We start from the raw sequence: 26,748 nt of genomic DNA, 5'->3' as shown, positions 1-26,748 counted from the left end.
TAAAGCGGTCCCAGGTTAAAGATCGAACAGCTTTAGCTTTTCCTCTCGGTCACTAACTTCACCAGCTTAAAACCGAGGATTAACGGAAACAAAGTCAGGACTGAAGAGTGAATGGATGAAAAAGCAACATGAAAACTGCTTCACTGTTGTAGAACAGAAATCAGAACCGGACCCATGCGAGCTGGGCCTCTAAATTCAGTTTCTACTTGTCTCTGGATGCCCGGTTTATCTGGTCACACCACAAAAATCTTCGGTTTTGGTAGCATTTTGTTTTTTTATTTCACCTGAAACAAAACTTTTAATGTGGACAATGAGCAGAGAACCTCCAAACATTTACGTCCATTTTGCTTCCATACTTAAACTGGAAACCAGTAAGTGGTTTAGTGAGCAGCTAAACGATGATTATGCTACAATTCGATGTCTTCTCTGTCACTCTTCAGATGCATGGCTCATTATCTTTTCACACTCTGGAAGCTTCCTGTCCAACGTGGCTTGTTGGAGAACGCAGTCCTAAACAAAATCCGCGGGGTGGCTGGAGTGAGGGGGGCACAAGTGGAGCCGGGCGTCCGCTTGTCGTCACTGCGTCAGGGCCAGCAGGATGTCCTTAACCAGCATGGTGCCGATCACCATTTTCTCACAGTTGATCGTCAGCTGGGCGGCGCCCTCCTCTCTGGTCGTCACAGTGACCAGCACCAGGCTGCCGCTGGTCACCGTTCTGCCCGCAAACCTGTGGGCAGGATGTTCAGGAGGAGGAACAGGAGGACTGAGGTCAAAGCAGCAAAAAACAGAGCAGAAGTAAGGTTGAAAACACAGAGCGAGAGTGAGATGGACGTCGGTTACCAGGATGTCGATTCAGATGCAAAAATTAGATAAATTCTCAAGATGGAGGCAAAAAAACCCAAAACTGATCTTTCAGTGTTTCTCAGTTCCAGTTCTCAGGAAAGAGAAGGACCCCAACTGGGAATTCAACCCATAACCCTGTGGTTCAAATCGAGACATGAATGATTCACTATCAGGTCTTTTCCCTTGTCTTCCAAACCAATTAGTATTTCCATCATCAACCGCATTGATTTTCTGAGTTTGCGCTGCGTTGCAGCAGGTAACATCTTACAGACTGATTGCATGTCTTAGGGGACGACCAGAGCGTGATTTCTACAGAAATCAGTTCGCCTTTTTGTCAACAATGACAAAAAAATAAAAAAAAGGAGTGATGATTAGCAAACGGATGTGTTCCTCCTCAGAGGAAACATGGGAACGGACGGAGTGAACAGCATCCTTTCGCAGAAGAGTGTATGCGTTGAAGGTGAAGAAGTTTATGAAGAGTGAAAACGCGAGTGGAACCCAGCGTTAAAAACACAAGCAAAAAATGAATGGATGTTGATTTAACGTCTTCTTCTGCAACAAGATTAAAATGTATAAATAGATTTCATGTCTTATTTTGCAATAAGAGTTAAAAGTAATAAAGTCAAAAATAGTTCATAAATATAGATAAAAAGTGCTAAAAATCTTTAAAAACTGTGAAACATGCCTCCAGTGATTGCTTTGAGTGACGGATTAAACATTTTATTTTATTTAGAATCTTCTGATCAGGCCCAATTTTCTTTGTATTTCTGTATTGTTGGTTTTCACTATTATCAGCTGTATTGGAAGTGACCTTTCTTGTACCATCAGCTCAACAGAAACAGCTGAGCTAGCAAGCAGACAGCATTGTAGCAACAGTTGTTAGCATAAAACTGTTAATGCACCAGTCACCACTGTAGTAACAATTCCTATCATTTCCTGTCATTTTTTTGATCACAGCTGCTGCTGTGGCTAATTACAGATTAGCTACCACTGAGCTCTTTTAAATTGGGTTGGGGTGCTGGTCTATTAGCTCTCTAAAAACATACTTTACTTGAACTTTGTTGTCGTTATTGGTCCAGAGTGTTTGTTAAGAACATGTATTGATGGTCATAGTCTGTTTGTTTTGCTTCTTTTATAGATTTCAAGTATGGACATGAAAATAAACAGCACTATAACAATATGGAACCATTTTTTTCTGAATCAAACTTTTCCAATACAACTGCATTTTTAAAAAATTAAAATAGATATCGATATGCTAAAGACTCAACAGAACAGCCGAGTCGGTCCGGGCTAACTCCTCAACTTACAAAACTTGAGACGGTTCTTTGCTTACTCAGCCGTAAAGGCAATAAACAGAGGGAGAATCTTAAAGTGTATTCACATCTGTTAGTATGGCTTGCTTGAAGACATACTAATTCAAGGATGTAGTGACATCTAATGGCTAAAGCGGAGAATGCAGCCAACTGAATATCATTTGCCACAGATTTCTTTTCAAATTATTTGGAAATTCAACCCTCCTAATCTGCAGCCATGTCAGCTTTCGATTGTGAAGAGTACAGAGCACGACTATTAGCGATTTGAAGTTTGAAGCCTCATTAAAAAGTTAATTCAACACTCAAACTGTCATTACTGTTATTATATTCTGCGGTCTGGACAAAGATGCTGTTACTATTGACTATATCCTGAGATTTGAAAGCTGATTATGCGTCTCATTTGAACGACTTACTGCACAATGAGGCGCCGATCCCCCTACCTGCACTCTTTGTCTGAGCCGCAGGGAACGCGGCTGAGGTTGGCGGCCGTGGTCACTCTCTGGACGATGGCGTGCTCGTTCCGACACTTGGCGTCTAGAGTTAGCTTCTCTGTGATCTCATTCATTCCCATCAGCTGACCTGGAAGAGTGTCAGCACCGCAGGGGACGAAAAAAGAAAAGCCGATCGGTTAGTCGTTTCCAGGCCTGTCACAACAAGAAATCCTGCTGGACGATAAACTGTCCCAGAAATTGGGGTGATGAAATAATAGCATTGCCGTCTGGAGGCCATTTTTCACTAAAATAATAATAATAATGCAATTAATGTGCGTGCGCCCCTCAAAATTAAGAAAAAACTTTAATTTCAAATAACATTTAACACTGGAACCAAATAAACAACAGTAACTAAGATGTTATAAACAAAACTGCATTAAAAGAAGTGATTTCGATAAGTAACTGTAGTCTGACTACTGGATTTGAAATAGCAACATGTTAGATTACTAGTCACTGACAAAAAGTGGTCCGACCGACGACAGTAAACACGTTACTGACATCACTTCACAGGTTTGTTCAGATCCAGGTGTTTGTGGTCTGAGTCGACCTAAACTAGAGATCTGTTTATCAGTGAGGAAATGATTTCACCGATTAAGACAAGTCTGTCTAAAACTAAAACTGGGAACATAGAAATCTGTCAACTATTGAGGTATCAATAGGACTTTCATCAGAAGAGGATTTGATGGCAGAGATGGAAAACCAAAACAATGAGCAATGTCAGTCCGATCTTTTATTGGAAACCTGCAGAACGTTTTCAGAAATTGTGCAATGCTGTAGAGAAGGATTTATAGATCTACATCTCCACTTTGATGTTAAGCTGCAGTCAAACTCTGTATTTCACAGAAATAGTTTTGTCTGAACTGAGTCCTTTGATGATTTTATTGTTTTAAAGTAGCGCAGAAAAACACAAATCTCTTTCTTTTACAGCTGTATTGTAATTTTTCTAACTAGCTATACACTTCCTCTTACACAAATTTCCTCCAATACCTTTTCTCCACTTTATCTCTCATTATTTTAAAAATGCCCCGACGTGTTTCTTTACTGTGGGTTTGTGGTGAGCGTCTTGAAAGTCTCGTTCATGTCACAAAGTAACAGAATCATAATAAAGTCAATAAAAAACTTAGAAATATCTGTAGGAATATCATTTGGAAGCCTCTTCAGAGGTAATATTGCACTTCCAAACAATCCTTTTAGGAAGTTTCTAAAGTTTAAACTCTTGCACAGTAAAAAAGATACAACTGTGGTTAGACAAACGCACGTCTCAAACGAAAGAGTGTTGGCAGACGGGACATGAGTTATAACACGAACGTTGTTGTGAGCAGGTTGTGTCACATGCTGAGTAAAAGACGAGGAAACGTCTGAAAACTAAGAGGACAAAGAATGAGGCTGATCGGCAAGGAAAAAACCCAAACAAGCCAAAGGAATAATTGCAGGGGAAACTTGAATGAACAAAGTATTTTATAGAACTCAGCACACGCTCACATATTCATGACGTCCTTTGATTAAACTAATTTATCTTGGGTGTAATTCCAGTACTGAAAAATGAACTTCATACCAGGTGAGTCTCTCTTACCTGAGAATGTGAATCTGTACTGGATTTATTCTGCCTTCAGATAATTTTAACATGTAGAAGATTCACAACTTAGAACTTAAAAGTCTGAAACAGGAACGGGTTTGTAAAAACAGCCTGTGTGCTTCACTCAGGAGAGAGATTCATTTGATGCATCAAAGAGTGATGTCATCACTGCTGATGTCATTGTTACCATTGGAACCGAACATTCTACTGGTCCATTCACATCAAACCCGTTTTGAGCGTCAGGCCGGTTTATATTCAAAGTCTATGTGGAGTTGGATGCGCTGGACGTGTCAAACGCTCCAAACGGTTCAAATTGCGCCGCGCGACGCTCAAAGCGCCTCCACATAGACTGAATGCAAACCAGACGCACCTGATGCTCAAAACGCATTTGGTGTGAACGCACCTTTATATGTCCAGTGTCACATTAGGTCAGTTTCTCAGTTCCTCTCCTCAGGCCCCCTAAAACATGCAGGGCAGGTGATCCACCTGAGGAGGGGAAGTGAGAAACACTTCATTAGTTCCATCATATTAGGACCAAAGCCTGGTCCTAATATGATGGACTCATTCATTTGGGTAACATTTAGAGGTTAGATCCAAATTAAGTTTTAGTTAATAGGGTTAGGAATTGTTGTGGGGAAAAAAATACTTCCAAGCACTGTTCAAGTAAAATCACTCAGTCAGGTTAATTCATGCATTGTGCACAATGCAGAGAGCTCATAAGACGATCAATAATCAAGCCAGTCTGGATGCAAAGCTCACAAAACTCTCCCAGGCAAAGACAAACAACGAAGTTTCATGCAAGGATAAGGAATCAAATCAAGGTGCGAGTCGGCCTGGTTCCCGTGCAACCATCCAATCTCGTACATTTAACCCAAATAGTCCTCGGATGTTCAGTCGAGGGATTTTGATTCCTTATCCTTGCATAAAACTTAGGTGTTAGTCTCTGCCTGGGAGAGTTTTGTGAGCTTTGCATCCAGACTGGCTTGATTATTGATCGTCTTATTAGCTCTCTGCATTGCGCACAATGCATGAATAAACCTGACTGAGTGATTTTACCTGAACAGTGTTCATATAATATTAGGTTATATTTCTGCCAATTGCATAGCTGCATTAGACTAGTAGTCTAATGTCTTAGGACATCTTACAACAATTTAGAAAGACCAATTAATCAATTAATTAATGCAGAGTTTTAGTCTAACCTGGGTTTGTATTGTGACCGAGGTTAGTACCCAAGTGTGGGTCGCCGCAAAGGCCGAGCCGGGATTAGCTTGCCCTTCCTGCCAATGCCAACTCGAAGGCCCTCCATGCAACCGGTGGAGGTTGGTTGCATGGTCGTCTGTCTGTCCTCGGACCTCCAGGTTTGTGTGGAGGTCTGGGTTTGCGTGGTCTCCTCTCTTTGCAACCTGGATGTGGGTCGGTGCAAAGGCTGAACCGGGCTATGGATGGAGACCTCCGGTTGATTCAAGGTCTGCCTGTCCCTGGACTCCTCTGTTTGCAGGGGGGTCTCTGGTCGGGTGGCGACTTCAGGATGGTTAGTTTCCATAGCAAGTTTTAACTTGAGCTTCAGGTCTGCAACCTGATCTTGCAAAGACTTCACTGTTGCCTCTTGTTCTACAAATTTAGAAGCTTGCTCTGCGTGATGTTTGAGCTGTTCCTCATATTTCAGCCTCACTCTGTACTCTTCGACCATTACTTCAATGAGGCCTTTATTGTGGGAGGCATTTTACAGCCTCCCACTTGAAGTAATCGAGCTGGCGAAGAAGGTCCTTGTCAGCTGTCACTTTGGTCGAGCAAGAAGCCCTTGAGCTACCTGTCGTCTCCGGCACCTTTCTGTCACGATCTTGTTTGACTTGCTGGTGACGTTCTTTCTGTAACAGGTTTTGCAGTCTTTGAATTTCGTCCTGCTGGGATTGGACTTGAGCCTGATAGGCAATCCTTTGTTCTCGTTCCTCATGGAGATCAAAGATCTTGCTCTGTAACTCTTTTTTAAGATCATCCACCTGCTTTGTGAGGTCGAAGACGTGTTGGTTTGTCTCGTCCTCGACTTCCACTGAGGGGTTGATCTGGAAGCCAGCAGACCGAGTTGTTTTCTGCTCGACTTCTGAAGATGATGGTCAAAGTCGCCGGAAGGACTTGATTCCCCCTGGTTCTCTGATGGTACACCTTCCGGCTCAAAGGGCTGTCGCTGTCGTCCTCAAAAGAAAAAACGACGGCGTCGTAGTCGACCTGGACGTTGAGGTCCACTATGTCGACCCATGAAAGCTTAGATGGAAAAGCTTCATGTTGACATGCAATTTGTTGGTGCTTCATGTCGGTATTCTTGCTGTAAAAGGCGTGCGATATCTGCAATCGATATCCCGCTTGTCTCAGTGACTTTCGAACGTGTTTTGTAGAGTGATCTGCTGCAATCGAAATGTGGAACAGGTCTGACAAAACTCTGTCAGTGAGCTGAATTCAAGAGAGAGATTCCTTTGTGGTGTCATAGAGTTATGACATCACTGCTGATTTCAATGATACCATTGGAAAAACATTCTTTTCCTATGGGAGTTGATGAGCAACCAGTCCTAGAGCACCGCCATCTGCTGGCCACTCATGGAAGTGCGCTTCTAAATAAAATTACTGCATCAAATGATTTTTTATCATCTGTTGAAAAAAGGCTGAAAAATTCTGACGATTTTTGAAAATTCTAAAATTAAACTCTAAAATATGTTTTGTTTTTCTCCACAGTAACCCTAATATTCTTTTGCACCAGCAAAGACAATCAGGTTTGTTATATATTGATCATCTAGTGGTGGCAAAAGCAACAACAACAAAAAAAGCTAGTCTGCTCTGGACTTAAGATGGACAGAAAACAGGTAAAAGCATCAGGTAGTGCAAGCTAACTACTTTGTACAGGTATCAAATGTTTACAGCGTTTTTATATTAAGTGAGCTTTTCTTCAACGACTGATTTAACACTCATCAATTGATGTGTTACTTATTGTGAGAGGTTTAGTCATTTCTAACATCTCACCATTGAGAAAGAAAAGCACTGAAATAACGTACGACCAGAATATATATAAATATATATGTAAAGAGTTCTAGATGTCTACCAAATTTGGACATGCAGTATTACATGCAGCACACATACTGTATTTACAGCCCAGCAACGTGGCTTCTGCATGACTACCTTTAAATCCTGCTGCAGATTAGGATTTTAGTTGTGCTCAGTAAACCAGGAATAACAAACAAACGGTACAAACTGGAATGCAGCGATGCTTCCCACTGAACACCGAAGGGGATTGATGGTAGACCTCTCAGCTTCCAATACATTTCCAAGCTGCTTCTCAAATGTAAACTACAAACACTTAAGTAAAAAGCCAAACCGAGCCGAAACTAAATCAGTTTCTCTGCACAGAAACAGCTCAGACCAACAACAGCACAGCTTTGATCGGTGGATTCAGAGTATTTTTTGTCATTCGCTTTGTGCTCAAACAGAACTGAATCATGATCAGTGGATGAGCATTTCCAGTCATTCCTGTGATCAGCAGGTCAGCAGCTCCAGACCTGGAGATGCAGCTGCGGTGCGACTACCAAGGCAGGAAGGGGTCAGGGGTCAGGGAAGGGGGGGACGATGGTGGGGAAGTGGGGTTCAGAGGTTTGCTGTAAAGCAGGCGGACACACAGACAGCTGGGAACAACAAACCTGTCAAAGCCAACTTACCCACTGTCTGAAAAGGCTTCTCTATGAGGGGTCATATGGAGAGGAGGACACGTTTACTACATGTTTACTGCAGAGGTTCAGGCTACAGCATGATTCAGGCAGCCACACTTTAAGAGTAACTTCACCTTTAAAGCAATTTCTGTTTCTAACTGAATATCCTTACCTGTTAAAAACATATCTCCAATACAAAGGTGTTGTTAAACATAAAACAGTATCAGACGAGGAAAACACGTTTTTGCTGGAATTGAATTAAACACAGACCGACTCAGATCACCGATTCATCGTATGACAGACTGTCCAACGCAGCCACAGTGTGTCCACTGAACTGCGCAGGTCATTGTGTCGATGAAAAGGTCGGAGATGATCAAATAACATTACTTGGCTATCACACAGCTTGAATCCCACAGAGTATCGCTGACATCTACTTAGCGAAGTTTGATAATAAAAAAAGAGTGTAATTAAACTAAAATATTTTTAAAATATAGGGACAAAATAGCCCACAAAACAACGTATTTTGTCCTGATTAACCGCCAAACCATGACTTGTTTACAGTAGTAACTAAAGCCATTTCTAAGCTGCCTGTCATGTGAAGTGGAAACATGAAGCAAAACAGCAGCTCAATGAAAGCCAGGTGTGAAATTAATGAAATAAAGCTGACTGTCGTCTTTGACGAAACAAAACTCATGAAACAAAACTTCCACAGGGGGACGTATGTCAAGGAAATCTGCTGAGTAAGCAGATTTCGCATGACCACGAGGTAGGACGGATTTACGGGTAGCACAGATGAACAGAACCCCGGCTCGTCAGGCATGTCGAGACGCGTTAGAAGGAGTGATTTTGAAACCAGGAGATGTCCGCGGTCATTACCGAAGATCTCCGGTCAATGAGCGCGGACAGGGAAAGAGCAGATTGCTTTCTCTGGGAAGAAAAACAGAAAGGGTAGGAGGGTAAGTCCTGAAAGACATCACTTCTGATAATGAAAACGCTCCCTGTATTGAAAGAAAGCCATTTATGCAACTTGGTCATGAAGGCATCACCTGGTGCTCGTCTCATTTGGCATAAAGAAGCATCCGGATTGAATTCATTTTCTTTCTTTTTTTTTTTTTTTTTTTCGCAGGAAGACGTAAAATACGTCGGCGTATTAAGGCCACGCTAGGAAAATGAAATATATAAAAGTACGAGAATGAAGCTATAATACTACGAGAATAACGTCATAGTATTACGAGAATAGATCTGCTGTGACTTTATTCTCATTATATTTTCCGAACTATTTCATCGTCGTTTTATTATGACTTTATTCTCATGCTTATATTTTAATTTTTCTAACTATGGCCATAATACTCAGTCGTAGTAAAAGCAGCAGCAGCCTCAGAAATTTGCACAGGGGTGGCCAGACCAACCTATTAATTTGATTAATTTATTTGCTGTCTTGTTGAAAAAAGACGACTCTATGTACCTTTTTACAAGCTGAACATGATTCTCTAGAGGGAGGGGGCCAGCATTTTTCAAAAGGGGGCCATGGCCCCCCAGGCCCCTCCCTCGGGGGCCCCACTGTGTAAAAGCAGATCAGCAGCAGCGATGGATGGCTTCATTTGGCTGCATCACGCCCAGGCAGAGGCATTCATGGCCATGCTCCTCTGCCCACGTCTGTGCTTTTTTTGCTGAGGGTTATTTCTTTTATTATTATTATCATTTATTTATTTTTTGTTCCCGTCCACTGTGGCTGAAATAAAAACTCACCGGGCTCCGTTTCTGTCCGCCAGGTGCCCGAATGGACCAAATGCAGCAGCCGGGAGAAGAGGAAGGAGAAGAAAGTTGAGAAGCCGTTCTACTCCGACTCAGAGGGCGAGTCCGGCCCGACCGAGTCTGCTGACAGCGGTAACCTTTAACCTCTGCGTGGCGTCGTGACGCCTTTTATCAAAACGGACGTTGGTGGATCTGCTGTGAGTCGAGGACATTGCTGAGCTAAAGTCTGTGCAGGGAGCACAGACAGGTCAGAGGTTACAAAACAATGTAAAACGAGCTGTTGATGCCTTCGCTGTTCAAGACAGAAGTTTACAGACGCAGAATAAAAATACACCTGCACCTTTTTTTTCCTTCCCTGTCTGAAGTTAAATCAGACCAAACCTCTCTGGTGTTTGATAAACAGAAATCATTTTCTATTATTGCTTTGCCACAATAACGGGAGGAAATGTCAAACTCTTATTTAGTGATGTCTTCAAAATGACAATAAAGTTCAGGAAACATAAACATTCACTGAGACGCGGCTTTTTTGACATCGTAACTGAAGTATTGACTTTTTTTTACATAACTTAACATTAATGAAGTGAGCACCTCTTTTTTTTTAAAGATGGATTTAATCAAATATTTTATTCATTTGTTAAGAGAAACCAATACATTTGTAGTGCTTCTCTGAAAACATAACCAAACTGATTATCAAAGTTTTGCATATGAAGATAAACGGATAACAACATAAAACATCTGGTTGGTTTGAGCTGATGAGTTGACGCAAGACGTCTCTCTGGACTGAAAGCAAACTAAAGGCTTCAGTTGCTTCTACAAATTGTTCTGATGTCACTAAAAACGTTTAAGCAGCTCCACTTCAGCTCGTTCGATTCAACTAAATGTTAGAGACACAAAGTGACTGATCGTAATTATGGACGACTTGTCCCTAAATATGTGCTTGGAGCAATAAGTCAAACAAAATAACAGAAGAAATCTGTGTTCCACATCTGCAAAAATGTTTTGATGAAATACTTTCCCTCAGAGCAAACATCTTCTGTTCCTTTCCAGAGTCGGACTCGGCCAGCGGCTCGGAGAGCGAAGAGAGCGGCGAGGTCTCTGTGTCTCCCTCCTGACGTGTGAATCAAACGAGCGACTTTGTCTGAATTCACACGATTTATGTCCCTGTATCATAAACAGCGTTTCCTTTAAACCGGAGCAGCAACGGGAAGCGGGACGAATGAATGAACTAAAGAGTTGCGCTAAAGTGTTTCACTATCAGTGATGGCAAAGTTACTTTGGAAAAGTAACTAATCGGATTACTGATTACTCTTGAAAAAGTAACTTAGTTAGATTACTGACTACTTGATTTAGAGACTAAGTTGCATTAAAAGTAACTATTTTATTACTATTTAACAACAACAATTATGTGAAATCATATTGATCTTTGCCAAAACTTAATTGCAAGTTATTTTATAATGACAACATCAACAATGTGTCTCCGCTATATGGTTGATTGTTTAATGCTTACAACAGTACACAAAAAAAAAAAAAAAAAAAACGCTTCCAATTTGTGCGTGTTTTGTTTCTAGTCTCTGGAAAACTATAAATAGGATTTTGCCCACCCTCACCCCCCAGCCAGTCTGAAAACAAAATATGCGTATAGGTTTAATGTCTAGTTGTGCCCAGAGGCTCCTGCTGCTGAATTTACCTTTTCTTTTTCCTTTTACACAAAAACTTGTAAACAAGTTTCCGGGTTACGGTATAAAACACGATACAAGAGAGAAGACGGTAAGCTTTAATTTTTATTTGTACAATAAATAAACTTGCAATACCTCAAGATTACAATTCACAACCACACACAGGGCATGATAAACCATACTTTGTCTATGTGAAAGCCATTGGAGATGAAAGGAACGACCAGGTGTGAATTTGCTGTTTTCTGCGAAAACCGCCTCCTTTTGGTTGGGGGATATTTCATTACCTCTACATTCCTCGTTGTGACTCTGACGCGATCATCGGATGGTTTAGGATTAATGGCAACCGAAACAAAATGTTTGCGAACATGTACTCTCTCCACGACTGGCTGCATCTGACATGATGTGCTGCCTCTGCTCCTGACTTTGTCTCCGAGGGCAAAAAAGACAAACGAACATTTTCCATGGAGCTCTCAAGTTTCACAAAAATAAGCCGCATGACCTCTGACTTGAATGTGATTTAGACAAACAAACAAAAAAAAGGTCTTGCAAATGACTTTTAAATGCAATTTCAAAATGTTTTCCTTAAACCCAAACAGTTTTGAACAAAATGCTACCTTGACATGAATTGATTGCAGTATTTTTAGGTAAGCAACAAATTTGAGATTTCCTTTAAATATCCGACTTAGCGGTTAAGTCGATTAATGAGTTTTACAAATCCACTTTGACACCACGACAATGCTTGTATGTCTATCTAGTTATAATTGACCAGTGTTCTGATTTCATACTGGCATGACACGGTTTGTTTTTTTTCTTCAAACAGATAAAAGTAATTTAGTTCTAGTGCGTTTTTGGATCTAGCTAAACTGTGACAGCTGCGTAGCCACAGTAGATATTAATGTGGAAGAAATTCAAATCAATTTCCAGAGCACGGCTAAAGCGGTCCCAGGTTAAAGACCGACAGCTTTAGCTTTTCCTCTCGGTCACTAACTTCACCAGCTTAAAACCGAGGATTAACGGAAACAAAGTCAGGACTGAAGAGTGAATGGATGAAAAAGCAACATGAAAACTGCTTCACTGTTGTAGAACAGAAATCAGAACCGGACCCATGCGAGCTGGGCCTCTAAATTCAGTTTCTACTTGTCTCTGGATGCCCGGTTTATCTGGTCACACCACAAAACTTCGGTTTTGGTAGCATTTTGTGTTTTTTTATTTCACCTGAAACAAAACTTTTAATGTGGACAATGAGCAGAGAACCTCCAAACATTTACGTCCATTTTGCTTCCATACTTAAACTGGAAACCAGTAAGTGGTTTAGTGAGCAGCTAAACGATGATTATGCTACAATTCGATGTCTTCTCTGTCACTCTTCAGATGCATGGCTCATTATCTTTTCACACTCTGGAAGCTTCCTGTCCAACGTGGCTTGTTGGAGAACGCAGTCCTAAACAAAATCCGCGGGGTGGCTGGAGTGAGGGGGGCACAAGTGGAGCCGGGCGTCCGCTTGTCGTCACTGCGTCAGGGCCAGCAGGATGTCCTTAACCAGCATGGTGCCGATCACCATTTTCTCACAGTTGATCGTCAGCTGGGCGGCGCCCTCCTCTCTGGTCGTCACAGTGACCAGCACCAGGCTGCCGCTGGTCACCGTTCTGCCCAAACCTGTGGGCAGGATGTTCAGGAGGAGGAACAGGAGGACTGAGGTCAAAGCAGCAAAAAACAGAGCAGAAGTAAGGTTGAAAACACAGAGCGAGAGTGAGATGGACGTCGGTTACCAGGATGTCGACTCAGATGCAAAAATTAGATAAATTCTCAAGATGGAGGCAAAAAACCCAAAACTGATCTTTCAGTGTTTCTCAGTTCCAGTTCTCAGGAAAGAGAAGGACCCCAACTGGGAATTCAACCCATAACCCTGTGGTTCAAATCGAGACATGAATGATTCACTATCAGGTCTTTTCCGTCTTCCAAACCAATTAGTATTTCCATCATCAACCGCATTGATTTTCTGAGTTTGCGCTGCGTTGCAGCAGGTAACATCTTACAGACTGATTGCATGTTTAGGGGACGACCAGAGCGTGATTTCTACAGAAATCAGTTCGCCTTTCTGTCAACAATGACAAAAAAAAAAAAAAGGAGTGATGATTAGCAAACGGATGTGTTCCTCCTCAGAGGAAACATGGGAACGGACGGAGTGAACAGCATCCTTTCGCAGAAGAGTGTATGCGTTGAAGGTGAAGAAGTTTATGAAGAGTGAAAACGCGAGTGGAACCCATCGTTAAAAACACAAGCAAAAAATGAATGGATGTTGATTTAACGTCTTCTTCTGCAACAAGATTAAAATGTATAAATAGATTTCATGTCTTATTTTGCAATAAGAGTTAAAAGGAAATAAAGTCAAAAATAGGTTCATAAATATAGATAAAAAGTGCTAAAAATCTTTAACTGTGAAACATGCCTCCAGTGATTGCTTTGAGTGACGGATTAAACATTTATTTTATTTAGAATCTTCTGATCAGGCCCAATTTTCTTTGTATTTCTGTATTGTTGGTTTTACTATATCAGGTGTATTGGAAGTGACCTTTCTTGTACCATCAGCTCAACAGAAACAGCTGAGCTAGCAAGCAGACAGCATTGTAGCAACAGTTGTTAGCATAAAACTGTTAATGCACCAGTCACCACTGTAGTAACAATTCCTATCATTTCCTGTCATTTTTTTGATCACAGCTGCTGCTGTGGCTAATTACAGATTAGCTACCACTGAGCTCTTTTAAATTGGGTTGGGGTGCTGGTCTATTAGCTCTCTAAAAACATACTTTACTTGAACTTTGTTGTCGTTATTGAACAAGAACATGTATTGATGGTCATAGTCTGTTTGTTTTGCTTCTTTTATAGATTTCAAGTATGGACATGAAAATAAACAGCACTATAACAATATGGAACATTTTTTCTGAATCGAACTTCTCCAATACAACTGCATTTTTAAAATTAAAATAGATATTATGCTAAAGACTCAACAGAACAGCCGAGTCGGTCCGGGCTAACTCCTCAACTTACAAAACTTGAGACGGTTCTTTGCTTACTCAGCTGTAAAGGCAATAAACAGAGGGAGAATCTTAAAGTGTATTCACATCTGTTAGTATGGCTTGCTTGAAGACATACTAATTCAAGGATAGTGACATCTAATGGCTAAAGCGGAGAATGCAGCCAACTGAATATCATTTGCCACAGATTTCTTTTCAAATTATTTGGAAATTCAACCCTCCTAATCTGCAGCCATGTCAGCTTTCGATTGTGAAGAGTACAGAGCACGACTATTAGCGATTTGAAGTTTGAAGCCTCATTAAAAAGTTAATTCAACACTCAAACTGTCATTACTGTTATTATATTCTGCGGACTGGACAAAGATGCTGTTACTATTGACTATATCCTGAGATTTGAAAGCTGATTATGCGTCTCATTTGAACGACTTACTGCACAATGAGGCGCCGATCCCCCTACCTGCACTCTTTGTCTGAGCCGCAGGGAACGCGGCTGAGGTTGGCGGCCGTGGTCACTCTCTGGACGATGGCGTGCTCGTTCCGACACTTGGCGTCTAGAGTTAGCTTCTCTGTGATCTCATTCATTCCCATCAGCTGACCTGGAAGAGTGTCAGCACCGCAGGGGACGAAAAAAGAAAAGCCGATCGGTTAGTCGTTTCCAGGCCTGTCACAACAAGAAATCCTGCTGGACGATAAACTGTCCCAGAAATTGGGGTGATGAAATAATAGCATTCGTCTGGAGGCCATTTTTCACTAAAATAATAATAATAATGCACAATAATGTGCGTGCGCCCCCTCAAAATTAAGAAAAAACTTTAATTTCAAAATAACATTTAACACTGGAACCAAATAAACAACAGTAACTAAGATGTTATAAACAAAACTGCATTAAAAGAAGTGATTTTGATAAGTAACTGTAGTCTGACTACTGGATTTGAAATAGCAACATGTTAGATTACTAGTCACTGACAAAAAGTGGTCCGACCGACGACAGTAACACGTTACTGACATCACTTCACAGGTTTGTTCAGATCCAGGTGTTTGTGGTCTGAGTCGACCTAAACTAGAGATCTGTTTATCAGTGAGGAAATGATTTCACCGATTAAGACAAGTCTGTCTAAAACTAAAACTGGGAACATAGAAATCTGTCAACCAGAGGTATCAATAGGACTTCTCATCAGAAGAGGATTTGATGGCAGAGATGGAAAACCAAAACAATGAGCAATGTCAGTCCGATCTTTTATTGGAAACCTGAACGTTTTCAGAAATTGTGCAATGCTGTAGAGAAGGATTTATAGATTTACATCTCCACTTTGATGTTAAGCTGCAGTCAAACTCTGTATTTCACAGAAATAGTTTTGTCTGAACTGAGTCCTTTGATGATTTCATTGTTTTAAAGTAGCACAGAAAAACACAAATCTCTTTCTTTTACAGCTGTATTGTAATTTTTCTAACTAGCTATACATTTCCTCTTACATAAATTTCCTCCAATACCTTTTCTCCACTTTATCTCTCATTATTTTAAAAATGCCCCGACGTGTTTCTTTACTGTGGGTTTGTGGTGAGCGTCTTGAAAGTTTCGTTCATGTCACAAAGTAACAGAATCATAATAAAGTCAATAAAAAACTTAGAAATATCTGTAGGAATATCATTTGGAAGCCTCTTCAGAGGTAATATTGCACTTCCAAACAATCCTTTTAGGAAGTTTCTAAAGTTTAAACTCTTGCACAGTAAAAAAGATACAACTGTGGTTAGACAAACGCACGTCTCAAACTGAAAGAGTGTTTGCAGACGGGACATGAGTTATAACACGAACGTTGTTGTGAGCAGGTTGTGTCACATGCTGAGTAAAAGACGAGGAAACGTCTGAAAACTAAGAGGACAAAGAATGAGGCTGATCGGCAAGGAAAAAACCCAAACAAGCCAAAGGAATAATTGCAGGGGAAACTTGAATGAACAAAGTATTTTATAGAACTCAGCACACGCTCACATATTCATGATGTCCTTTGATTAAACTAATTTAACTTGGGTGTAATTCCAGTACTGAAAAATGAACTTCATACCAGGTGAGTCTCTCTTACCTGAGAATGTGAATCTGTACTGGATTTATTCTGCCTTCAGATAATTTTAACATGTAGAAGATTCACAACTTAGAACTTAAAAGTCTGAAACAGGAACGGGTTGTAAAAACAGCCTGTGTGCTTCACTCAGGAGAGAGATTCATTTGATGCATCAAAAGTGATGTCATCACTGCTGATGTCATTGTTGCCAGTGGAACCGAACATTCTACTGGTCCATTCACATCAAACCCGTTTTGAGCGTCAGGCCGGTTTATATTCAAAGTCTATGTGGAGTGTTGGATGCGCTGGACGTGTCAAACGCTCCAAACGGTTCAAATTGCGCCGCGCTAGACGCTCAAAGCGCCTCCACATAGACTGAATGCAAACCAGACGCACCTGATGCTCAAAACGCATTTGGTGTGAACGCACCTTTATATGTCCAGTGTCACATTAGGTCAGTGTTTCTCAGTTCCTCTCCTCAGGCCCCCTAAAACATGCAGGGCAGGTGATCCACCTGAGGAGGGGAAGTGAGAAACACTTCATTAGTCCATCATATTAGGACCAAAGCCTGGTCCTAATATGATGGACTCATTCATTTGGGTAACGTTTAGAGGTTAGATCCAAATTAAGTTTTAGTTAATAGGAATTGTTGTGGGGAAAAAAAATACTTCCAAGCACTGTTCAAGTAAAATCACTCAATCAGGTTAATTCATGCATTGTGCACAATGCAGAGAGCTCATAAGACGATCAATAATCAAGCCAGTCTGGATGCAAAGCTCACAAAACTCTCCCAGGCAAAGACAAACACCTAAGTTTCATGCAAGGATAAGGAATCAAATCAAGGTGCGAGTCGGCCTGGTTCCCGTGCAACCATCCAATCTCGTACATTTAACCCAAATAGTCCTCGGATGTTCAGTCGAGGGATTTTGATTCCTTATCCTTGCATAAAACTTAGGTGTTAGTCTCTGCCTGGGAGAGTTTTGTGAGCTTTGCATCCAGACTGGCTTGATTATTGATCGTCTTATGAGCTCTCTGCATTGTGCACAATGCATGAATAAACCTGACTGAGTGATTTTACCTGAACAGTGTTTATATAATATCAGGTTATATTTCTGCCAATTGCATAGCTGCATTAGACTAGTAGTCTAATGTCTTAGGACATCTTAGGACAATTTAGAAAGACCAATTAATCAATTAATTAATGCAGAGTTTTAGCCTAACCTGGGTTTGTGTTGTGACCGAGGTTAGTACCCGAGTGTGGGTCGCCGCAAAGGCCGAGCCGGGATTAGCTTGCCCTTCCTGCCAATGCCAACTCGAAGGCCCTCCATGCAACCGGTGGAGGTTGGTTGCATGGTCGTCTGTCTGTCCTCGGACCTCCAGGTTTGTGTGGAGGTCTGGGTTTGCGTGGTCTCCTCTCTTTGCAACCTGGATGTGGGTCGGTGCAAAGGCAACCGGGCTATGGATGGAGACCTCCGGTTGGTTCAAGGTCTGCCTGTCCCTGGACTCCTCTGTTTGCAGGGGGGTCTCTGGTCGGGTGGCGACTTCAGGATGGTTAGTTTCCATAGCAAGTTTTAACTTGAGCTTCAGGTCTGCAACCTGATCTTGCAAAGACTTCACTGTTGCCTCTTGTTCTACGAATTTAGAAGCTTGCTCTGCGTGATGTTTGAGCTGTTCCTCATATTTCAGCCTCACTCTGTACTCTTCGACCATTACTTCAATGAGGCCTTTATTGTGGGAGGCATGTTTTACAGCCTCCCACTTGAAGTAATCGAGCTGGCGAAGAAGGTCCTTGTCAGCTGTCACTTTGGTCGAGCAAGAAGCCCTTGAGCTACCTGTCGTCTCCGGCACCTTTCTGTCACGATCTTGTTTGACTTGCTGGTGACGTTCTTTCTGTAACAGGTTTTGCAGTCTTTGAATTTCGTCCTGCTGGGATTGGACTTGAGCCTGATAGGCAATCCTTTGTTCTCGTTCCTCATGGAGATCAAAGATCTTGCTCTGTAACTCTTTTTTAGATCATCCACCTGCTTTGTGAGGTCGAAGACGTGTTGGTTTGTCTCGTCCTCGACTTCCACTGAGGGGTTGATCTGGAAGCCAGCAGACCGAGTTGTTTTCTGCTCGACTTCTGAAGATGTTGTATTCTCAAAGTCGCCGGAAGGACTTGATTCCCCCTGGTTCTCTGATGGTACACCTTCCGGCTCAAAGGGGCTGTCGCTGTCGTCCTCAAAAGGAAAAACGACGGCGTCGTAGTCGACCTGGACGTTGAGGTCCACTATGTCGACCCATGAAAGCTTAGATGGAAAAGCTTCATGTTGACATGCAATTTGTTGGTGCTTCATGTCGGTATTCTTGCTGTAAAAGGCGTGCGATATCTGCAATCGATATCCCGCTTGTCTCAGTGACTTTCGAACGTGTTTTGTAGAGTGATCTGCTGCAATCGAAATGTGGAACAGGTCTGACAAAACTCTGTCAGTGAGCTGAATTCAAGAGAGAGATTCCTTTGTGGTGTCATAGAGTTATGACATCACTGCTGATTTCAATGATACCATTGGAAAAACATTCTTTTCCTATGGGAGTTGATAAGCAACCAGTCCTAGAGCACCGCCATCTGCTGGCCATTCATGGAAGTGCGCTTCTAAATAAAATTACTGCATCAAATGATTTTTTATCATCTGTTGAAAAAAGGCTGAAAAATTCTGACGATTTTTTGAAAATTCTAAAATTACACTCTAAAATATGTTTTGTTTTTCTCCACAGTAACTAATATTATTTTGCACCAGCAAAGACAATCAGGTTTGTTATATATTGATCATCTAGTGGTGGCAAAAGCAACAACAGCAAAAAAAAGCTAGTCTGCTCTGGACTTAAGATGGACAGAAAACAGGTAAAAGCATCAGGTAGTGCAAGCTAACTACTTTGTACAGGTATCAAATGTTTACAGCGTTTTTTCAACAATATTAAGTGAGCTTTTCTTCAACGACTGATTTAACACTTATCAATTGATGTGTTACTTATTGTGAGAGGTTTAGTCATTTCTAACATCTCACCATTGAGAAACAAAAGCACTGAAATAACGTACGACCAGAATATATCTAAATATATATGTAAAGAGTTCTAGATGTCTACCAAATTTGGACATGCAGTATTACATGCAGCACACATACTGTATTTACAGCCCAGCAACGTGGCTTCTGCATGACTACCTTTAAATCCCGCTGCAGATTAGGATTTTAGTTGTGCTCAGTAAACCAGGAATAACAAACAAACGGTACAAACTGGAATGCAGCGATGCTTCCCACTGAACACCGAAGGGGATTGATGGTAGACCTCTCCCTTCCAATACATTTCCAAGCTGCTTCTCAAATGTAAACTACAAACACTTAAGTAAAAAGCCAAATGAGCCGAAACTAAATCAGTTTCTCTGCACAGAAACAGCTCAGACCAACAACAGCACAGCTTTGATCGGTGGTTCAGAGTATTTTTTGTCATTCGCTTTGTGCTCAAACAGAACTGAATCATGATCAGTGGATGAGCATTTCCAGTCATTCCTGTGATCAGCAGGTCAGCAGCTCCAGACCTGGAGATGCAGCTGCGGTGCGACTACCAAGGCAGGAAGGGGTCAGGGGTCACGTCTCAGGGAAGGGGGGACGATGGTGGGGAAGTGGGAGTTCAGAGGTTTGTTGTAAAGCAGGCGGACACACAGACAGCTGGGAACAACAAACCTGTCAAAGCCAACTTACCCACTGTCTGAAAAGGCTTCTCTATGAGGGGTCATATGGAGAGGAGGACACGTTTACTACATGTTTACTGCAGAGGTTCAGGCTACAGCATGATTCAGGCAGCCACACTTTAAGAGTAACTTCACCTTTAAAGCAGTTTCTGTTTCTAACTGGAGCCATTGGACCTTGTCATCACCATCCTAAAATAATGCCCTAAAACGTTTTTCACCAAAATATCTTATTTCTTTGGTTATGGAAAGGATGGGGGATAGGGAGGTTGTTGTTTTTTTTTTTTCAAAAATCACTTTTGGCAAAAAATGACTTAGGCCATTTTTTAAAGGAAGGAGACGTTATGCTTTATGGGCTCAGTCAATCAGTTTCTTCATATCATCCCATACACAGTGGGATTTCCACTGGAAAACTCGCTAAGTCTGGGGGTAGAGAAGTTCACCAGTTGTGTTTCTGTCTTCAATGAAAAAAAAAAAAGAAAACATGGCAGTACACTAAATAAAACTAGTCTTTCTGTAGGTTTTGTCTGCATAATCAAATGCTGCTATCTTTTTTAAGAAGATAGAACTTCTTATTAGATATAAACATAGCTGTGACTGTTGCTGATGTACTAAACTAAATGAACAAACAATATTTACCCTGTTGGAGGGGGTCAAGTACAGCCTGGCAGCCCGCCAGGCTTATAATGCACTGAGGGAGACCCTGCATAGATCAGCATTTTGTCCACACTGCATGTCAGTCGATGACAGAAATGCTCCTTTTATTGTTTTACAACCTCTATTAACAACTTCTTTATTTATTATTTTGTTTAAATTCAAACACACGAGAGAGAGAGAGAGAAGAGAGAGAGAGAGAGAGAGGGAGAGAGAGGAGAGACAGAGAGAGAGAGAGAGAGACTGCAGGCAATTGGCTAATTTCAGTGCCTAGTCTCATTGACAGGTTGATGTACATGGTGTTTAGTTATAATAATGAGATAAAAAGCCTCGCTACGCCTCAGCATCAATGGCAGAGGAACATATTACTGCACTTTAAAGGAACGCTCACCTTGCTCTCTTTTGAACTCGTTCTCTGTGAGGAAGACCGGCCTCATCAGCTCTCCGACTGGCGGCTGGATGGACACGAAGAACTTCCTGGTGTGCGTGCTGCAGAAAGACGACGATAGATTTATTGATTTTTGATCAGCGTTGGTTTTATTTTGCAAAGAAAATAGATTCAGGCGTAGAAGTGGTACTTTTTTTCTTTTTGTTTCTTTCAATGGGACAAACGGAGCCTCGGGTTGTGCATAGACATGAACTCGCACACAGGGTAAAAAGCTCCCGGGGTCCAACTCTTAAGACAGTTGAGGAGATTGTCTTATGCTCCCAATTCTACTTTTGTTTTTGTCCTTTCCTTTCTGAATCATAAAAATGATCTGCCAACCAAATTGCAGTAAAAGCATAAATGTTAATCTTGGCCTGTCTTTAGCCGTTGATCTCTTTCAACCTGATCATCAAAACTTCAGTCTTAGTTTACGACACGTACTCTGGAGTGTCCCACCAGGATACACTTTTAAAAAATGACTAGTCAATCTTATCATCTTATTCATAAACAATGAAAAAATGTCAGATATTTAATTTTGAGAGATAAACTGTGGCTTATGAGAAAGAAACGCACGGTGTCTTGCTGTTTGTGAGAATTGCTTCGAGAAATGCTCTTGCTATGCAAACGTCAAAAATAACTATTAGAAAAGCTGATAGTTTTGCTACAGACGTTCCCGCTGTGTTTTGAAATCGAGTGTAAGAACGTGAAGCTGAGGGAACAGGGACACCAGCTCACCACAGCTGGAAGTTTGCAGCTTGTGTCGAGTCACAGAAATCAATGCCCAGAACCGCCGTGGCCGTCTCGCCGGCTGGCAGCGACTCTGTCGACACGCAAAAGCGTAAATGACGTTGATTAAAAGTCTGGAGAGAAAAAATCGAAACACGTGAGCGACGTCTCCGGTCGGGGTACCTATCTCGGGGAACTCCTTCACCCTCATCCCCGACTGGAGCTTCACGTCCTCCATGTGCAGGTTCTTGGTGTCGGACGTGGAGCTGTTGGTGAACTGCATCTGCACCGCCACCATGTTGGCGTCGGGGCTGAACGGCTGCCGGCTGAAGCAGTACTCCACCGACAGACCCTCGCCCGTGATGCGGTGCAGCAGCTCGTAGCTCTTCAGCGCGCTGGAGGGGGCGATGGTCTGCGGAAACACGTCTCACGTCTCACACGCTGCCTCTGTTCCACCCCGACACTTTAAAGACAGGAAGCGTTTCTGCTTACCGCTGGTGACATGACGGCTTCGGACAGGGAAAGGCCCTCCAGGTCGGTCACCAGGCTGTTAGAGAGCAAGTTGTTGACCGGGGTGACTTGCGGTGAGGGCGCTGGTTCAACTGGGAGGGAAAGATAGAAGTCGACATTCAGAGACGGAAACCTGACGCCGAACGTTTATTTATTCAGTCCTTATGAGAAAGAAATCATCTTATCTGCTCTGTTGCTTGATAAGCAGAAGACCAGCCCATGTTTACATCAAACATCTGCTTTCGCTCCAGAAACACGGACAAAGAAAAACCCGACTCACAATCATCGAGGTCCAAAAGAGACATTTCCTTCTTCTCTTTCTTGGTTTCTTTCTTGACGGGTTTGGAAGGAGGTTTAGATTCAGCTGCCTGGAGGAAGGGCAAGTACAAATGTCATGAGCACCTGGCAACTTATAAAACACGTGGAAGAGGACTAGGGTCACTGAAAATAATAACCATAAACAAATAAAATTCAAACATAATTGTGAAAGAAGTTTTTCTCTGAATTCGGAGAAACTCGAAGAGACAAAAACATATCTGAGTTTCAAATTCCTTCATTTGAATCTCCAAATAATTTAGGGATTCAGTTCTGAATTCTGAGAATAAAATTCTGTTTAAAAAAAAAATGAATTCTGAAATTCAAGACAAAATTCTGAGATTAAAATCTGAACCCTGATATTAAAGTCCCCTCCAAAAAAAAGCTGCATCCAGAGATACATTAAAGTCTGAGTCCTGATTATTAAAGTAATGATTCTGAGAGTAAAATCCAGAGCTGGTTTATCTCTATGGACAAAAAGCAGAGAGTCATTATTTTTAAGAGGACAAAATGTAAAAAAAAAAAAAAAACCCTCGAGGGTTAGGAATATTTTTCTCCGTCAGTCTCCTCGGTGTACCTTCTTTTTCTTCCTGACTTCTGCTTCAGACTCGGAGTCGTCAGACTCCGACTGGCTGCTCTCAGACTCGCTCTCCTCTTCCTCGTCAGACTCTGACTCCGAGTCGCTCTTCCGCTGTTTCGTCTTCCTCTCGTGTTTCCTATCTTCCTCTTCGCTGCTCTGCTCACTGAAAGCAGAAAGGAGACGGCGATTAAATGAACAAGACAGACACTGATCTGGTTTCGGCTAAAGGGAAGCGACACCGGACGACCCCAGGCTTTAAAGTCGATTGCAAGAATCCTCTGGAAAACAATAAGATTGTCAACCTTTCAAAACGTGTCAAGTCACCTCTCGCTTTCTTGCACCGCCTTCTTTAATTCTCTCTTCTTCGTTTTCTTCTCCTCCTTTTCCTCCTCCTCGTCCTCCTCAGACACAGAGACCTCGCCGCTCTCTTCGCTCTCCGAGGCCGAGCCGCTCCTCTCGCTGCCGCTCTCCGAGCAGCTGGCCGAGTCCGACTCTGGAAAGGAACAGAAGATGTTTGCTCTGAGGGAAAGTATTTCATCAGAACATTTTTGCAATGTGGAACACAGATTTCTTCTGTTATTTTGTTTGACTTATTGCTCCAAGCACATATTTAGGGACAAGTCGTCCATAATTACGATCAGTCACTTTGTGTCTCTAACATTTAGTTGAATCGAACGAGCTGAAGTGGAGCTGCTTAAACGTTTTTAGTGACATCAGAACAATTTGTAGAAGCAACTGAAGCCTTTAGTTTGCTTTCAGTCCAGGAGAGAGACGTCTTGCGTCAACTCATCAGCTCAAACCAACCAGATGTTTTATGTTGTTATCCGTTTATCTTCATATGCAAAACTTTGATAATCAGTTTGGTTATGTTTTCAGAGAAGCACTACAAATGTATTGGTTTCTCTTAACAAATGAATAAAATATTTGACTAAATCCATCTTTAAAAAAAAAAGAGGTGCTCACTTCATTAATGTTAAGTTATGTAAAAAAAGTCGATACTTCAGTTACGATGTCAAAAAAGCCGCGTCTCGGTGAAGTGTTTATGTTTCCTGAACTTTATTGTCATTTTGAAGACATCACTAAATAAGAGTTTGACATTTCCTCCCGTTATTGTGGCAAAGCAATAATAGAAAATGATTTCTGTTTAGAGAGGTTTGGTCTGATTTAACTTCAGACAGGGAAGGAAAAAAAAGGTGCAGGTGTATTTTTATTCTGCGTCTGTAAACTTCTGTCTTGAACAGCGAAGGCATCAACAGCTCGTTTTACATTGTTTTGTAACCTCTGACCTGTCTGTGCTCCCTGCACAGACTTTAGCTCAGCAATGTCCTCGACTCACAGCAGATCCACCAACGTCCGTTTTGATAAAAGGCGTCACGACGCCAGGCTGAGGTTAAAGGTTACCGCTGTCAGCAGACTCGGTCGGGCCGGACTCGCCCTCTGAGTCGGAGTAGAACGGCTTCTCAACTTTCTTCTCCTTCCTCTTCTCCCGGCTGCTGCATTTGGTCCATTCGGGCACCTGGCGGACAGAAACGGAGCCCGGTGAGTTTTTATTTCAGCCACAGTGGACGGGAACAAAAAATAAATAAATAATAATAATAATAAAAGAAATAACCCTCAGCAAAGAAAAAGCCCAGATGTGGGCAGAGGAGCATGGCCATGAATGCCTCTGCCTGGGCGTGATGCAGCCAAATGAAGCCATCCATCGCTGCTGCTGATCTGCTTTTACACAGTGGGGCCCCCGAGGGAGGGACCTGGGGGGCCATGGCCCCCTTTTGAAAAATGCTGGCCCCCTCCCTCTAGAGAATCATGTTCAGCTTGTAGAAAGGTACATAGAGTCATCTTTTTTCAACAAGACAGCAAATAAATTAATCAAATTAATAGGTTGGTCTGGCCACCCCTGTGCAAATTTCTGAGGCTGCTGCTGCTTTTACTACGACTGAGTATTATGGCCATAGTTAGAAAAATTAAAAATATAAGCATGAGAATAAAGTCATAATAAAACGACGATGAAATAGTTCGGAAAAATATAATGAGAATAAAGTCACAGCAGATCTATTCTCGTAATACTATGACGTTATTCTCGTAGTATTATAGCTTCATTCTCGTACTTTTATATATTTCATTTTCCTAGCGTGGCCTTAATACGCCGACGTATTTTACGTCTTCCTGCGAGAAAAAAAAAAAAGAAAGAAAGAAAATGAATTCAATCCGGATGCTTCTTTATGCCAAATGAGACGAGCACCAGGTGATGCCTTCATGACCAAGTTGCATAAATGGCTTTCTTTCAATACAGGGAGCGTTTTCATTATCAGAAGTGATGTCTTTCAGGACTTACCCTCCTACCCTTTCTGTTTTTCTTCCCAGAGAAAGCAATCTGCTCTCTCCCTGTCCGCGCTCATTGACCGGAGATCTTCGGTAATGACCGCGGACATCTCCTGGTTTCAAAATCACTCCTTCTAACGCGTCTCGACATGCCTGACGAGCCGGGGTTCTGTTCATCTGTGCTACCCGTAAATCCGTCCTACCTCGTGGTCATGCGAAATCTGCTTACTCAGCAGATTTCCTTGACATACGTCCCACCTGTGGAAGTTTTGTTTCATGAGTTTTGTTTCGTCGAAGACGACAGTCAGCTTTATTTCATTAATTTCACACCTGGCTTTCATTGAGCTGCTGTTTTGCTTCATGTTTCCACTTCACATGACAGGCAGCTTAGAAATGGCTTTAGTTACTACTGTAAACAAGTCATGGTTTGGCGGTTAATCAGGACAAAATACGTTGTTTTGTGGGCTATTTTGTCCCTATATTTTAAAAATATTTTAGTTTAATTAAACTCTTTTTATTATCAAACTTCGCTAAGTAGATGTCAGCGATACTCTGTGGGATTCAAGCTGTGTAATAGTCATGTAATGTTAGTGTATATTGATCATCTCCGACCTTTTCATCGACACAATGACCTGCGCAGTTCAGTGGACACACTGTGGCTGCGTTGGACAGTCTGTCATACGATGAATCGGTGATCTGAGTCGGTCTGTGTTTAATTCAATTCCAGCAAAAACGTGTTTTCCTCGTCTGATACTGTTTTATGTTTAACAACACCTTTGTATTGGAGATATGTTTTTAACAGGTAAGGATATTCTTGTGAAAGGATTAGTGCACACATCTACAGCCTTTAATCTCAAACGGGTCGGATGATCAGATGAAGGATGTGATATGTAAATTGTTCCAGTGCCAAGCTTAGTATAAACTCCTGAGCTTCCACTTCAACATGAACACAACCTGCTGCGGTTTTCTGCTTCGTAAACATGACAGCAGCGCGGACGGATGGACCTGGCCGTCTATCCGTGCTGCGGTAGGAAAATCTGACGAGGTAGCGC

At 41.9% G+C, this 26,748-nt stretch overlaps 1 protein-coding gene across 8 annotated transcripts in view; it reads right to left on the bottom strand.

The window, feature by feature from the left end:
• Positions 1 to 274: 274 nt before the first annotated feature.
• The window catches only part of LOC129356580 (AP-3 complex subunit beta-2), a 61,223-nt gene continuing 34,749 nt past the window's right edge, over positions 275 to 26,748 (bottom strand). For 7 of the 8 annotated variants that reach the window (XM_055026404.1, XM_055026464.1, XM_055026519.1 and 4 more), the window contains 10 exons: positions 24,776 to 24,890; positions 23,699 to 23,867; positions 23,372 to 23,537; positions 22,760 to 22,847; positions 22,462 to 22,571; positions 22,153 to 22,381; positions 21,979 to 22,063; positions 21,208 to 21,305; positions 14,839 to 14,977; positions 12,531 to 13,038 (listed from right to left, as the gene is read on the bottom strand). In XM_055026404.1, the coding sequence (XP_054882379.1) occupies positions 12,912 to 13,038; positions 14,839 to 14,977; positions 21,208 to 21,305; positions 21,979 to 22,063; positions 22,153 to 22,381; positions 22,462 to 22,571; positions 22,760 to 22,847; positions 23,372 to 23,537; positions 23,699 to 23,867; positions 24,776 to 24,890 (1,326 nt within the window). In that variant the 3' untranslated portion in view covers positions 12,531 to 12,911. Of the gene's footprint in view, positions 728 to 12,530; positions 13,039 to 14,838; positions 14,978 to 21,207; positions 21,306 to 21,978; positions 22,064 to 22,152; positions 22,382 to 22,461; positions 22,572 to 22,759; positions 22,848 to 23,371; positions 23,538 to 23,698; positions 23,868 to 24,775; positions 24,891 to 26,748 lie in introns of those variants that run through there. The other variant, XM_055026571.1, reaches the window with a different exon arrangement.

This window comes from Poeciliopsis prolifica, unplaced genomic scaffold, assembly GCF_027474105.1.
Source record: "Poeciliopsis prolifica strain line A6 unplaced genomic scaffold, Auburn_PproV2 SCAFFOLD001, whole genome shotgun sequence".
NCBI lineage: Eukaryota > Metazoa > Chordata > Actinopteri > Cyprinodontiformes > Poeciliidae > Poeciliopsis > Poeciliopsis prolifica.
Note: the sequence above shows the minus strand (reverse complement) of the source record. Positions and strands in the feature narration are given on the sequence as shown.